The following is a 14,362-nucleotide window of genomic DNA, read 5'->3' as shown; positions in this document are numbered from 1 at the left end:
CCTAATTATTAGAAATCTTCTCAACTCAATAGCTGTAAACGCTGCACCAGCCAGGCATCCCCAGCAATAGTGCCAGGCTGCATTTCCAGGGAGCAAATCACACCCTGAAACCCTAAGCTCTTTTCTTTAAGAAACACATTACTGCTCTTACTGTGGCACGAAAGGGGGTGGGGAGGAACCAAGAAATATCAAGGACTCATTTGTTATTATGCCACCACACCATGAACCGAGCGATTGTTCCCTACCTGGGGTAACAATGCCTTTCAGAAAACACGAGTGCTTTTCCCAACGTGTTCTTTAAAAAATGTCAAGACCAAAGCTGCTGGAGGATCAGTGAACAGCTGGAAAAAAAACACAAAACAAACAGCTAACAGATTATCCAGAGGGTTTTCACACTTGATCTGTAAACACTCTTTTATTTAATAAAAATAATCATCCATTATAGCAACTTCTGCTCGTAGTTTGGTGGGGGTTTTTTTACATTAAAGCACAGTTTATTTACTTTCCTCACCTCTTGAGGATTCAGTTCTGAAAATGCAAGTGAATGTAAACATTGCTCTCCAAGTCCCAAGATGCATCCGGGGACCCTTGGAGTTAATTACAAAGTCAAAAGAGAGCAAAACCAACAAAACACTTCCCAAAAGTAAAAAGGTATTTTAAAGTCTCTTCCTGCGTACCATACTACTCCAGAGAAGGCAAATTCATCTTACAAATGAGACTTACACAAACTTTGCTTTCTCCAAACAATTTCTATGACTTGTCAGTATTTGATAAAGCTGTTTTCATAACATTAAAAGGCTTGCAGAATCATTTACTGTGATGGATCAAAAGTTTTTCCTTTTAATGTTCTCCAGAAATTTCTTCATGGCACAAGGATGTTAGATTTGTTCTGTCCATTTTTATTGTTCTTTTTTTTAGCAGAAAGACATTTCAGGAAAGGAGTGTAAAAGGGGTATTAACTCTCTCCTGCTTCAATCTCACAATATTTACACATTTCTTAAAAAAAAACCCAAAACACTTAATTACATATAAAATACTGGAGAAACTGTCAGTTAAATTTCCCATTTCAGAGTTTTGCCCTGTATAAGACTGAAAGAGGGATGCCTTTGTATTTCCTAGAACAGATGAGACTGGCTGATTAAAAACTGAAGTCTTCTCCCTTAATCCAGAAAGACAGACAGCCCCTGTGCACAAACCCCCTTCTCTTCTGCAGGAAAGCCCGCAGGAGTTAAACCATCACAAATCAATACAAATGAGATAACATGATATACAGAGCCCTGCTATTTGCTTTGAAATGTTACCTATTTACAGTTGGAGGCGGGGGAAGCAAGTTAGCATCGAACACATTTCGGTGCTGCAGTGTGGTATAATATCAACTGAGATTAACTCGTGGGGAGCTTGGCCGGGTCCCAAGCCTCACGTTGCATGGGAAATCGCTCCATTGCCCGGGATGTTCCTGCCTGCACAGCAAAGCCACCGCTCCACCAGGGTCTGCTTTAATAAGTAACGAGAGGGCAGTTATCATCTCAGATGTATTATATCACAGGCAACACGGAAATTAAATAGAGTCAGGTATGATATACAAAGGAACAACAAAAAAAGCCAGTCTGGTGAGGTCTGTGATCCTAAGCTTTATGACTCAAAAAAAAAAAAAGAAAAAAAAAAGACAGGACTTTGGAAATTTTGGTAATATTATCAAACTGTCAGGGGGGAATGGCTCTAGTTGTTCATCGGTTTTGAGTGAGGGAGCTTTCAGGGCACGAGAGGAAAGGGACTTTTAAGGTGTCAAAGATAATTAAAGCATTCACAGTTTCAAAGCTGCTTGCCTTACAAAAATTAAGACATTCAGATTCAGGAATACAATACTGTATTTTACAAGGGGGTTAAAATTAATTACATCTACAACAGGGAAAAAAAAAGATACAACAAAATAAAGAAGCCAACACCTCTGTGGTGGCATACTCCCTCTTTGTTGTTCATCTCATGGAGCTGCACGTTGCTTGTCTTTAAAGAGTCAAACTGAGCAGTCATGAAAATATCCACTGAGAGATCCTGGCAAAAGGAAAAAAAACTAACAAAATAAGCTAAGCAAGTCAAAGGCCATCCTCCCCTGGAAAGCCAAATGCCACGGCTCGGACTTCCACTTGCCTGCTGCTGCTCACTGCTGCTGCCTGGCATTTCCACAGGCTCATCTTGGGTTTTAAAGGCTTCCTGCTCACGAGCTGAAGGAAACCACCCCATGCAAGCACAGCCCAAGAGAGCCATGCCTTACTCTCCTACAAAGTCTTGAATTAGTTCTGCCCATACCAAAGGGTCCCTCAAACAATCCTTTTCCTCTCTATCCTGCAGAGGATCCTTTTGAAGGCCCGTCTGAAGTCGTGGTTGAAAATGGTATAGATGACGGGGTTCAAGGAGCTATTGCAGTAACCGAACCAGAAGAAGAACTTGAAGAGGGTGTCAGGCACGGAGCAGCTCTTGCAGACGGCCATCAGCGTGTAGGTGAAGAAAAAGGGGAACCAGCAGATGACAAAGACCCCGATCACCACCGCCAGCACAAAGGTGAAGCGCTTCTCCCGGTTCTGCCTGCCCCTCCACCGCGACCCTTTGGTGTTCCTCTCCTCCTCTGCCTTCCTGGGCAAACTGTCCCCAGGCTTAATCTGGCTCAGCTTAGTCTTGGTCTTTGCCCTCGACGGTCTCTCTGACTTCTTACACTGGTTGTTTTCCTGGTGCTCGGAGGAAGAAGTCTCCTCCATGTCTATGCCGTTGACCTCTCCCTCCTGCCCTCCGCCACCTCCTGCTGCCTTCTCCCCGTTGAGCTGGGCTGTGGTTGGCAGGTCCTCCTTGTCGGCCAAGCCATTCTGCCTCTTCTCGGGGCGCTCTGCCCGCTTGTTCAGCGGTACCCTGGTTCGCCTCTTGGCTATCTGGTAGATGCGCATGTAGACCAGGATCATGATGAGGCAGGGGGCAAAGAAGGAGCCGATGCTAGAAGAGATGATGTACCACTTCTCATCGTTGATCTTGCACCCTGCCACCCCCTGGTCAGCCTGCTGCCCGCTCTTCTTCTCGATGGAGATGAGTGGCGGGAACGAGATGACTGCCGAGATGACCCAGACGATGAAGATGATGCACTTGATGCGGCGCGGGGTACGCTTGAGGTTGTACTCGATGGCTTGTGTGATGGACCAGTAGCGGTCCAGGCTGATGGCACACAAGTGCACGATGGAGGAGGTGCAGAACAGCACATCCAAGGCCAGGTAGATCTCGCACCAGACTTTGCCGAAGTACCAGTACCCCATCACCTCATTTGCCAGGGAGAAGGGGATGACCAGAGTGGCCACCAGGATGTCGGCCGAGGCTAAGGACACCAGGAAGAGGTTCTGGGGGGCCTTGAGCGCCCGGCTGGTGAAGACAGCGATGATGACCAGGACGTTGCCGAAGACGGTGAAGAGCATGAGCAAGCCCGCCAGGCTGATGAGGGTGACGGTGGTGTGCAGGGGGTACGGCGTGCCCCAGCCCGGCCCGGCCCCGCTGTCGTTGAAGGTCCCGTTGGTGCCGGGCGGCGGGTAGCCCTCCTCCTCCTCCAGCTGCCGCTGGTACTCCATGGAGGAGAAGAAGTGGCCCCTCTCCGTGAACGGGCGCTCCAGGTTAAACATCAACCCCGGCTGCGTGGACACCCCCGCCCTTCGCCCCCTGCCCCACCCGCACCGCGCCCGGCTCCGCGGGGCTCCGCGCTGCTACTGCGCCGCTGGCCGGGGCGGGGCTGCGCGGCGGCGGCGGCCGGGGGGCTGCGGGCGCCCGCGGCTCATGCTGGGGCGCTGCCCGCCGGGAGCCGCGGAGCGGGGCGTGGAGCGGCGCGGAGGAGCGCGGAGCGGGTCCGGGGCTGCAGCCGGCAGCGACTGCTCTGCCTCGCTCGTCGCCGAGCGGCTTTATAGCCCCGGATCAGGCCGGGGCTGCCGCGTCAGCCCCACGTGGAGAGCTGCCCCCGGTGCGCGCACACACACACACACAGAGACACACAGACACACACACACACACACACGCACACACACACAGAGACACACAGACACACACACACACACACACACACACACACACACACGCACTCCGCACCCCCCGCCCGGCCCGGCGCTCCCCCCGCCCCGGCCGCCCCCACCCCACGCACACTCACCTCGCTCAGCGGACACACACACGCTCTCGGTTTGGCCCTTTCCGTATTGCCCACATCGCTCACCCCTGGCACCCCGGCCCTTACACACGCACCCCCCGCACCCCGCCCGCTGCCCCCCCCTTCCCCCCGCCCTACGGTCTCTCCCCGCCCGCAGAGCGGAGCAGCCCCGCGGAGCGATGCACAGGGGGGGCTGGGGCAGAGGCAGCGGGGCCAGGGTGGGGGTTTGCGGGGGGTGCGTGGGGAGGGCTGCGTGGGGAGGGCTGCGTGGGGAGGGGTGTCCCCGCCGTGCAGGCGCTGCGCAGCCCGCGGGGCGCCGGGCACCCACCGCGGGGCGGCGGGGAGGGAGGGAGGAAGGGGGGGGGGGGGGGGCTGCTCCTGCCGCCGCCGCCAGCCCGGGCCCCGCTGGGCGGGGGGGTGGGGTGAAGCTGCCGCCCCGTCCCCCCCGTGTACTCGGGGACACCGACGGGCTCCGCCGCAGCGGCGCGGCCGTGCTCGCTGGGAGCCCCGAGGGCAGCGCTCTCCCCACGGCCCGGCGTGTCACCTGCGGGGCGGCCGGGCGGGGCCGGGCTGCCGGCCCCGCGGGGAGTGCGGGGGGGTACGGCCGCGCCGCCGGCAGCGGGTCGGGGAGGCGGCGGGGCAGCCCGCGGGCAGGGCGCTGCCCGCTCCGCGCTGGCGCCGCGGCCCCGGGCAGCGCGGGGGGGCAGTGGCACCTGCTGGCCGCGGCGCCTCACTGCACCCACCGCCCGCCGGCCGGGGGCTGATCCCCCCGCCGGCCCCCCCCACACACCGGGGGGGTGTCAGGAGGAGCCCCAGCACCGCGCTCCGCAGGCAGGGAAACGCTCCAGGCGCGGGGCCCCCGGGGCGGAGCAGCCCCCAGGAAGGATGTGGCCCGCCCCCCCGCATGCCAGTCGGCACCCAGCCCCCCCGGCTGGCTCAGCCCCCCCCGGCTGCGCGGGGCCTCCCGCCTCGCAGCACCCACAAGTGCTCCCATCCCGCGGCGCCAGGCCCAGCACACTGCTCCTGGGTGCCCTTCGCTGCCTCCCCCCGTGCTCCCCGCCGGCTCTCCACAGCCGCACGGGCAGGGGGAAGGGAGGCGGGCAGCAGCCCCCCAACACCCTGCCCCACAGGGTGGCCTGGCCCCGGGGAGCATCCCCAGGGGCTCCCCCAGCAGCAGAAGGGCTGGCGTCACCCACCTGCACAGCCGCAACAGCAACACGGGACTATTTTAATGGCAGAAGACTGACATTCCCAGTGGCCCTCCCAGCCCCCGAGGCTGTCCGGTCCCAGCATACACAGAGCACTCACTCGTATGGCGCCGGGACTCCACTCCTGGTCCTCCTGCTCACGGTCTCTTCTCCCTCATTGTCAGATGGCCCTAATGATGTTCACTTGGTGCTCCAGATTCAGGCAGCTCTCAATCGCCATGTTAAGCACTTGGGCCAATGAATGTATTTCCTCTGTGAGGTGGAGGAAGCCCTGTCATCTTTGCCCCTGTGCCACACACCGTGTTATAAGCCAGACCCAGGAGAGATGACGCCTGGAGAGAGGCACCAGGAGTGGGAGAGACAGGGTCTGGGAGCCAGAGAGCACAGCCTCTGGGGCTGGCACAGGGCCCGAGCAAGGAAAAACAAGGGGAATCCCACTGTCTGAGCGAGAGATTGCAGCACCCACTGCACCAGTCTGCCTGGGAAAAGGGCAATCTGCAGGGAGTGACTTAAAACCTGTAAATCAAACCCAAGATGACTGACATACATGCACAAAGCTTCTCTACCTGAGAGAAAATGCAAGGTATAACCACAGACTTCACTGCACGAGGCAAGTGGAGACACAAAGGACAAAGGGACTCACCTATGAGTCTATGGCAAGGCCAGATGGGAGGTCGAGGAGATGCTGGACTTCATGGGCATGTCCTGCCTTCTGCTCGTTGCAGGTGACCTGTGTGCTCTGCAGGAGGACACATAGTTCCGCCCAACGGTGAGTCTTCCTCGCCCTCAGATGTGGGATCTGCAGGGGCTTGAGATGACCCCTGGCAGAGGCCTCCTCGGTCATTCTTAGATGGGAGGTCCCAGAGAGAGAGAGGGTGCAGGCCATGCCCTGCCTGACGTGGATAACCCCTTCTCTGACTAGTTTGACCTCAGCTGTAGCAGCACACCTGCAGTAAGGCCACCACGGACTGTCTGAGAGGCTTTGCTCCAGACCTGGGCTGGTGCCTTTCTTGAAACACCCTATATGCCCCCATGCTCTTAGCAAAGCTGAGCTGCCTTCCCTGACAGGCAGAGAGCAGATTTAAATAACAAAACATGACGAGCTGCCTTGATTTTTTTGTCTTCTTTTGTGGCTGGACACCCTCAGTCTGCCTGAAGCTGCACCTGAGCCACTGCATTGCAAAAGCAGAGCTTTGATCAGGGCTCTTTGCTGGGATAAAAGGTGCAAGAGGGACACACGAGACCAAAAGCCTGAAGAAAAGAGTTTGTTCCAGAAACACTGCTGGAAAGAGAGTTCTCTGTGAGCGGAGGACAGCTGGGATGGCATTGTACTCATCTCAGAGAGGGAGAAAACCTGCCTCATCAAAAGGCACTTTCCTCACATCACCACCAACATTGTGTGTGTGACATCTCTGTGATTTCGTAGACAACAGCAACATTCAGCGCTGTCTGCAAAATGACTCGGTAACACCAGGTCCCCCCTTTATTTTCTTTGCTGGTTATCTCATGGCTCTGACCAATATTTGAAGTGAAAGGTGGTCAGAAACTGCTGGGGTGGCAAGGACCCTTAAGATCCCATAGGACAACCCATGGCACACCCTGCGTTACAGGACAGCCGTCTTCACAAGTCTAAGCCTCAACTCCCAGAGTCCTCCGATTAGGCAAGAAACATGAATTTGTAGCCCCTGCAAGACCATAGAGAAAAGCTTCAGGGGAAAGAAAACAGCTAGTAAATAAAATTTTTATATCAATCCCCTGTCATTTGCATGCAGATGCTCAGTTTTTGAATGCGTGCCGCTGACGGCATTGATATGAGTTATGAGGACTCTGCAATTCGAACTCAGTCAAGTGCCTGACGAGACAGCCCAGAAAACAGCCTGGTCTCCAGTGGCATGGTGCACCGAAGAGCTGCAAGCGCCTGCCCTTTCCCCAGAAAGCAGCCGGGTTTCTCAGCAGAGCCCCGCGAGAAGCCGGGCTCGCCAGGCGAGGTGGGACAGCCTGGGTGCGCACTAATGAGTGAGGTTGAAGACTATCGATCCTCCTCTGACAGCTCCCCCTCCGCCAGCCGCCGTCCCGGGCGGGCAGCAGTGCCCTTTCCGAGGCACAGCAGTGAAGTTCACGTTCAGCACGTGTACCTCGAGCGCATCCCTCGCAAACAAGCTGACCTTTACGGCTGGTTTCAGGTCATTAATTAGACACGCCGCTGCCATGTTTATACATCTCTTCCGCCCGTCGCCTCCGGCACCGCTTCCAGCATCGTGGGGGGAGCCAGGACCACCCTCCCCTGCTGCCTCTCTGGGAGAAGGAGCTAAGAAACATTCGTGAGGTCTCAGAGCTGCTCACAGCACAGAACAAATCACATACAGGGAGATAATCTCTGTAAAGAATCGTTATGGTAATAAGGCTGCACAATGTGTGTTTTGAACAAGCAGCCCCAGGAATTGTTTATTTCCAGAACAACAATGAGATTCTGGCAGAGAAAAAAAATTAACAAGAGCTGCTGAGGGACCGAGACTTGCTTTTTGGACAGTCTGGCTGAGGGTTACGAAAGCTGGACAAACCTAAAACCAGCTCAGGGCGTGGCAGCACGGAGTCCTGGGGGGACCACCCGAAAGGGGCAACGACTAGAAAGAACAAGGTGCAGAAATTATTTCTCAGCAGAAGTTTTCAAGAGGAACTCTGTGCCGACACAAACCATCAAAGAGGGGAGCCTTGGTTTGGAACCGTGGGTGCTCTGTGACCAGAGGGAAAGAGCAGTCACAGTTTGCTTTGTGCTAGATGTGTGGTTTGCTCGTTTGCACTGAGCTCAGTATTTGCATATCTATTGCAGGAACCCCTCGTGGATTTTGATCATGCTACTGGGTGTATTTGAATAAACCAAAGCAGGGTGTCTTTCAGGAAGATTTGCTGTAGTAACTGGGCTCCCTTGGGGGTAACGCACTGAAATCTCATGACTTGTGACACCCTGTGGAGTAATGACTGAATAGCCCTTCACCTCAGCTTTGAATTGACCAGTTTTCCTCCAGGCCTAGGGCAAGTTGGCGGAGATGCACCCGAGTCACACAGAGAAAAATGCTTTTCCCCTTTACTGTGTTAACCCCAGGAGTAAAAACAAGTTAGGAGCTAATGGGGAAGAGGCACAGACCTGCTGTGGGCAAACCTGTCATTGCTGGGTGTATGATGGTGCCACTGGAAAGTAATGCAAAGTAATACAAACAAGTACACCATCCATTTCCAGGGAGGTGTTTCAAATTCTGTGATTCACATTTTCCTTTTATTTTAAAAATTACTTTTAAAAAAAAGAAAAAATCATGAGAAGTGTGATTGGTCTGGCCACCCCTCCAGCTGCTTTGGGACCCCAGGCACTTTGCCTCCTGCACACACATTCAAACCTACAGCCCATCTTTTCCCTGTCTGCCACTGCACGGGCAAGTTTGGGTTTTGCTCCTTCCATAGATCTCACAGCAATGGCTTCTGCAGAGCCATGTTTTTCAACAGAGTTTGTCTGGACTCAGCTGCTGGATGTACTTTTCCAAGTTATTTGAATAAACCAGTAGGAAATGGATAGTTGCGACAGCGGTCTGTGCTAGCACCTAATCCCTTTGTGAGCAGGGATGCTGCCGTGGTATCAGATGTTCAGGGGGAAAGGAAAGGAGCACACTGAATATTACCTACGGCAGCAGTTCTTCGCTACCCCCCATCTACAGAGAGCTGGCTCAAACCAGCACAAGATGGATTCTATGTGGCCACCTGCTCCTCCAATGTTTTTTTTTGCAAACAGCTTGAAAGCTCTGCTTGCCTTTCCTCATTAGCTGCCGTTCGGGTTGCCTGCCCTGTTCGGCAGGATTTTAACTACCAGGTTTGATTGCACAGCCCTAAACCAACAGCCAAGAGAAACATTTCCGCACTACAGATTATAGCATGGCAGAGTCGGGGGTGATGCTGAGACATGGGGACTGCACTCATGCGAGCTTCTGGTTTATTTATTCATTATTTTCCCTCTTTTGCTTCTGCTTGGTATCACGGGTGGCCTCTGTGACATTAAAGGCTCATTTCAGCTCTGCAGGAGGAGTGATGCACAACAAAAAACCTCTCCAGCTGTCTGTGTCACTGGCCTTGTGCCTCTCAGGCACTGCGTGCTTAGGGGAGAAGGGGAGAGAGAAATGTACTTTTTTCTCTCTACAGCACCAGCAAGTATATACACACATGTTCCCCTGTGCTGAGCACAGGCAAGCGTGTTTTTATGCAGTCCTGTTTTCTTTATGCAGTTCCCTACCTGGGAATCCTCCATCCTTGCTGCATCCTGCAACATGGCCAGAACTGAACACCCATGGGGCCATCCCTCAGCACTGGGGAGCAGTTCCATCCCCCACCCACGGCTTCCCATCCTGCCAGCTCAAAAGATGGGTCCCATTGAAATTAGCCAATAATGTCAGAAACATAATTAAAAACAAATAAACCAAACAGTCTGTGAACCATTCTTAATGTGTTACAGGGACCTTCCATACTGTTCACCATCAGTCTCTTGCTCAGGAGACTGAGTCACTGCCGCCCATTAAACCCTTTACCAGACTATGATGGGCTTTTCCATACATGTGGGACCATATAGCCAAAACATAGCAAAAACACAGCCAAGCCCTTCCAGCCTTGGCCAGAGCACGGGAAGGTGATGCTCCCCTCCTCTGGCATCGCTCCCTCCCAGAGGTTGCCCCCACGCAGCCCTGATCCTCTGGGCACTCCCTGACCTGCTCCAGCACAAAGGCAGCCGGGTCACCCCTGCAGCACTGCCCCAGCAAGTGATAACCGAGTCAGGAGGGTTCCCATGCTCCCAGAGCTGGGGCCATCAGGACACTGCGACCAGCCACTCCAGCCAGCCACAAAAGTAACGGCACAAAAATGGCTAGAAGGGTTTTTCTAACCAGCTTTTCAGAGGAAGGGCTGGTAGTCCTGGGTTTGTGGAGAGGCACCAAGGCCAGCATTCAAACAGGAGAAAGATTGGGCACCACTAACTTTCCTTGTAGCCTTTCCTAAATGAAACCAAACAAGTTTCTGCCAGTTCAACAAGTTACCTTTCATCCGCAGAGCCAGCCCATATTTAAGGCAAAATTGAGGCTGCCTCACTTTAAGGCATTTAATTTCCCGACTGGGAGAGGTTAACATTCAATTACTCAGCTGCGGAGTAACTCGTTCATTCCAGTCCCACTCCCTAGGACCCAAGCGTGTGTGTCCGCCCTTTCCCTCCCTGTTCCTCATTCCTCCCCAAGTCCATCTGAGACTGACATGGTGACACTACCTCTGGGCCAGGGGCTGCAGTCAGCAATATTCATCCAATCCCTCCTGTGAAGGCAGAAGTGCCCCAGGTGAGCTGTAACTCTCTGGTTCATTGCACATCCCCAGCGAGCACCTTTGTCACGATCAGAGCAAAGCTTCCAGCAAAGCAAACAGCTCTGAAAAGAGACAGTACAACAGAGAGCAGACAAGCGGGGACTGAAGGTTGCAATTCCCACCTGGCAAAGTGTGCGTCTCACAGCAGGTTCAGATCATCCTGGGAAAGGGGGAGAAGATGACACACCTGCTTCGAAAACCAGACCACAGCAAACTGCTACAGCAGGAAACAGCTTTCCACAGACGCTTGCACCAGCAGGTTAGCTGTCTCCATTTAACCCAGCTTGCCCCGTCTACATGAGTCCAGGGTGGCAGCACTAGAGTTAAAAAGATCAAAGAGCCAGCCTGGCAGCAGCAGTTCTCGAAGGCTAAGCCGTATAAAAAAGGTCCAGGGGATATTTGCCCGAAATAGCTGGGTTCCCAGAAAGGAGAGCACATCAGTGTGGGTTTCACAGGGAGTGAGGCCGCCGGAGAACGCAGCAAGACTTTCTGTGTTTTCCCTTGTTACTTATTTCACCATCTAGTGGCAAAAGCAAATAGCGCTGAGAAGCCATACAGGAGCCGCAGCCGGCTCTGGAAGGAGACCTCTCTTTGCACCAGCTTCTCCCCGTCACCCCCACAGCTACCTGGGCTGGGGACACAGGGCAGCTTCCAGAGCCCTGCAAATCCCCATCTTAAATCATGGCGCTGTATAAAGACTCCTCTGCACAGGCTGACTCCCATCCCAGGACCCTCTGCCCACCCCCTGCCACTGTGTCCCTGCTGTGCCCTCACCCAGCTGTAACCCACAGACTGCTGTAGCTTCTCCCCTCAGGCACAAGCAACCACCTCCCACCCTCCAGCCTCTGCCCAAAACCACCTGGCTCACCCTGGGGAAGCCCCAGTTCCAGTTCCCAGGGGGACAGTAAGCAAAGACAGAACAGCAGCACCAGGTAGGGCAAACTCAGGTCTCCAGTGATCAAACCCAGCTTAACTAAAGGCACAGGCTCAGGTAAGCCCCCAGGAAAAGATGCCAGGGGGAGCAGAGTCCTTTGGACTGGACGCTTTTCCTTCCCCACCTCAGCTGAACCATTTGCCAGTGCTGTGGTGGCTGGAGGAGGAAGGGTGTTGGAAAGGGACAAAAATATTTTCAAGGAAAAACCTTGACTGTGGACTCAGCAGGGTGTGACGAGCACCCGGGGTGCTGGGGAGAGCTTGCCTTCATCAGCTTGCTAGAGGTGCTTTCTCCCTGTGCTGCCCCTTCGCCATCAGACCAAGCAGAAGGGGAGATTTCCCACAAGGCCAGGCCTCCTTCCCACACCCCGGCCATGATCCACCCACTTGGACACGGCAGAAATGTTTGCAGGTGAATGTGCTCCATGGGAGGGAAGGAACAGGGACCTGCCTCTGCGGGGGGCTTCCCGGAGAGGAGAGGTCGCAGAGCAGGTGCAGCCCTCGCGGCAGGGCCAGGGGCTGCCCCGCCTTTGAACTCCAGCTGGCGGACGGTCCAACACCTTCCTGACCTGCGTGACGATAGCCAGGCCAGCGGGAAGCAGATGGAGAGGTTCATCATCTGGCAGGCACAGGAGGGGGGGTTCTTCCCTCCAGAGCCAGGGTTTCCATCCTCGTGGTGGTTTGCAGATCCTGCATGCAACATGCCACACAGGGAAATCCATCATCGTTACTGTGCTCATTCCCTTGTTGCCTAAAATACGATTATCCCTATGCAGAGCGCAAGGTACAACGTTTTTTCCCCTCCCCCCAAGAGGCTCAAATTAAGTTCAAACACCAGCTTTTGATTTATTTGCTTATTCAGCACCATCAGTTGCTTTTCAGCAATACAAAATAGCCCTCTCCCCAGGAAACATTTATTCTATCTGGGAATACTATACCGAGCGTGGTAATGTGTAATCAGGACAAAGCACTTAGAGAAGGCAGGCTGATATACTAGATGCTGAGAGAAGAGCTATAATACATCTCTCCACTTGTGCTTTTTCAACTCAGATTTTCCTTTTTCCTGGAAACATCCTAGGTAGCAAGGGAAATTCCTGCCACAGAAAATTCAAGAACAAAATAATCCATGTTGTTCCTTGAAGTGTCACAGAAAACTAAGCACATACAAACAAGCATTAATCTCTGCTGCTACAAACAAAACTCTCCTCCTTTTTTTCTCGTTAAGTCATTTTCCACCCTGCGCAAAGCAATGCCCGCAAATTCTTGTGACAGAGTTTTGTCTTTGCACTCAGATGAAGGATACTGCAGGGCAGTGCTCTCATCTGCACAGGATGCTACTGCCATCCTCACAAGGCTTGATGCCTTTAACACCCTCTGCCACTCTGAGAGCAACCTACAGGAGCTACGGCTAGGGGGAGGGAAAGGAGAAATCTCTACCATTTCACATACAATTCTGATATTCAGCCTGTCAGCACCAGTTAAGTGCAACGACGGGAGGACTGAAAGGGAAAGTGAGCTTTGTGAGAAATGCTAAGGTCCCCTACAGATGGGGAGCATTGAACCTGCCCTGAACTCTTCTTTCCACTTGTTGAGCCAAGCCATTCACTGGGTCACAACTGTAAAGAAGTGGAAATTGCTGTACAGCATCCAAGCGTTACCAGAGGCGTAGTCCCAGTGCAATCAGACACATCAGGAGGAAAACAGCACAACTGAAATTTCAAGGCTTAACAGCACCCTTTCGGTTCAACTAGGCTAAAAATATCTCCCAAATGCTCAGAAAGGCAGTTCACTGCAGATTGCAACTGGCTTTAATTGACAGTCCCTCAAAACTGTTTTGTTGAGGAGACCTGCCCCACCACCCAGCAGACAATGTGCATAGGATCAACCACCCAGCCAGCCAGGAACCAGGCTTAGGTGCTACCAAGGAGGGTTCCAGTGTCTCCGAGCACTGGAACACCTCACCAGGCCAGCAAAGTCTGCAGTTGAAGTCACTGAAGATCATGACAGATTCCTCAGTACAATCCAATCGCAGTTTTCCTTAAGCAGAGTTAGAGACAAGAGTGGTAAAAAGCTCTATCGTGGCAACTTTAAATATCTTGAGAAAATCTAAATTTTTTAAACATTTTTGGGGAATAAAATATCTGCATGAAATAAGAATGTAATTTCCTCATTAATATTTCACTAACAATTTAATTGTGGGAGCATGTGGGTTTTCCTAAAGCAAAAGTGATAAGTATTATTAAGCATTACACACTTCAGAACTCTTTACAGACAGGTAAGTGCTCCGTGTCACTTCAAAAATGAAGACATTCATCCTTATTCCTAAATGGTTTGGAGCAAAAATTGGCCACAGTATTGTCATTTAATCAAAATTCATTCCTATCCAAGTCTTGACATATAACCCAAGCCAAATCTTTTATCTGGTAAGTGCTCAGACATCAAAACCCTTCAGAGGGGCTCTGAGACACCATGTAAAAACCTGTCTGGGCTCTATAAACCAAGTATCCAAGGAGCCAACAGAGAGGCTGTAGAGCAATGCACAGCTGTGCCACGTGTAGCAGATCCATCTTTCATATTTCCCTCTCCCAGCCATTTGTTCCCAAATACTGTTTTACTCCTGGTGTCTCCATTCTGGAACAGAGCTAGAGAAAAGGGGCTTGTAACTGATACA

General features: G+C 52.9%; 1 protein-coding gene across 1 annotated transcript; it reads right to left on the bottom strand.

The window, feature by feature from the left end:
• Positions 1-414: 414 nt before the first annotated feature.
• Positions 415-3,653, bottom strand: ADRA2A (adrenoceptor alpha 2A). Its single transcript, XM_074908450.1, has one exon. The coding sequence runs from the start codon at positions 3,651-3,653 to the stop codon at positions 2,319-2,321; it is 1,335 nt and encodes a 444-aa protein (XP_074764551.1). The 3' UTR covers positions 415-2,318.
• Positions 3,654-14,362: the final 10,709 nt, after the last annotated feature.

The sequence above is a fragment of the Athene noctua genome, chromosome 5 (assembly GCF_965140245.1).
Source record: "Athene noctua chromosome 5, bAthNoc1.hap1.1, whole genome shotgun sequence".
Classification (NCBI taxonomy): domain Eukaryota; kingdom Metazoa; phylum Chordata; class Aves; order Strigiformes; family Strigidae; genus Athene; species Athene noctua.
This window is presented reverse-complemented; position numbering and strand designations above follow the sequence as displayed.

Bases quoted from the DNA above. Each gene is read 5' to 3' on its own strand.
- ADRA2A (XM_074908450.1), bottom strand. From the start codon at position 3,653: ATGTTTAACCTGGAGCGCCCGTTCACGGAGAGGGGCCACTTCTTCTCC.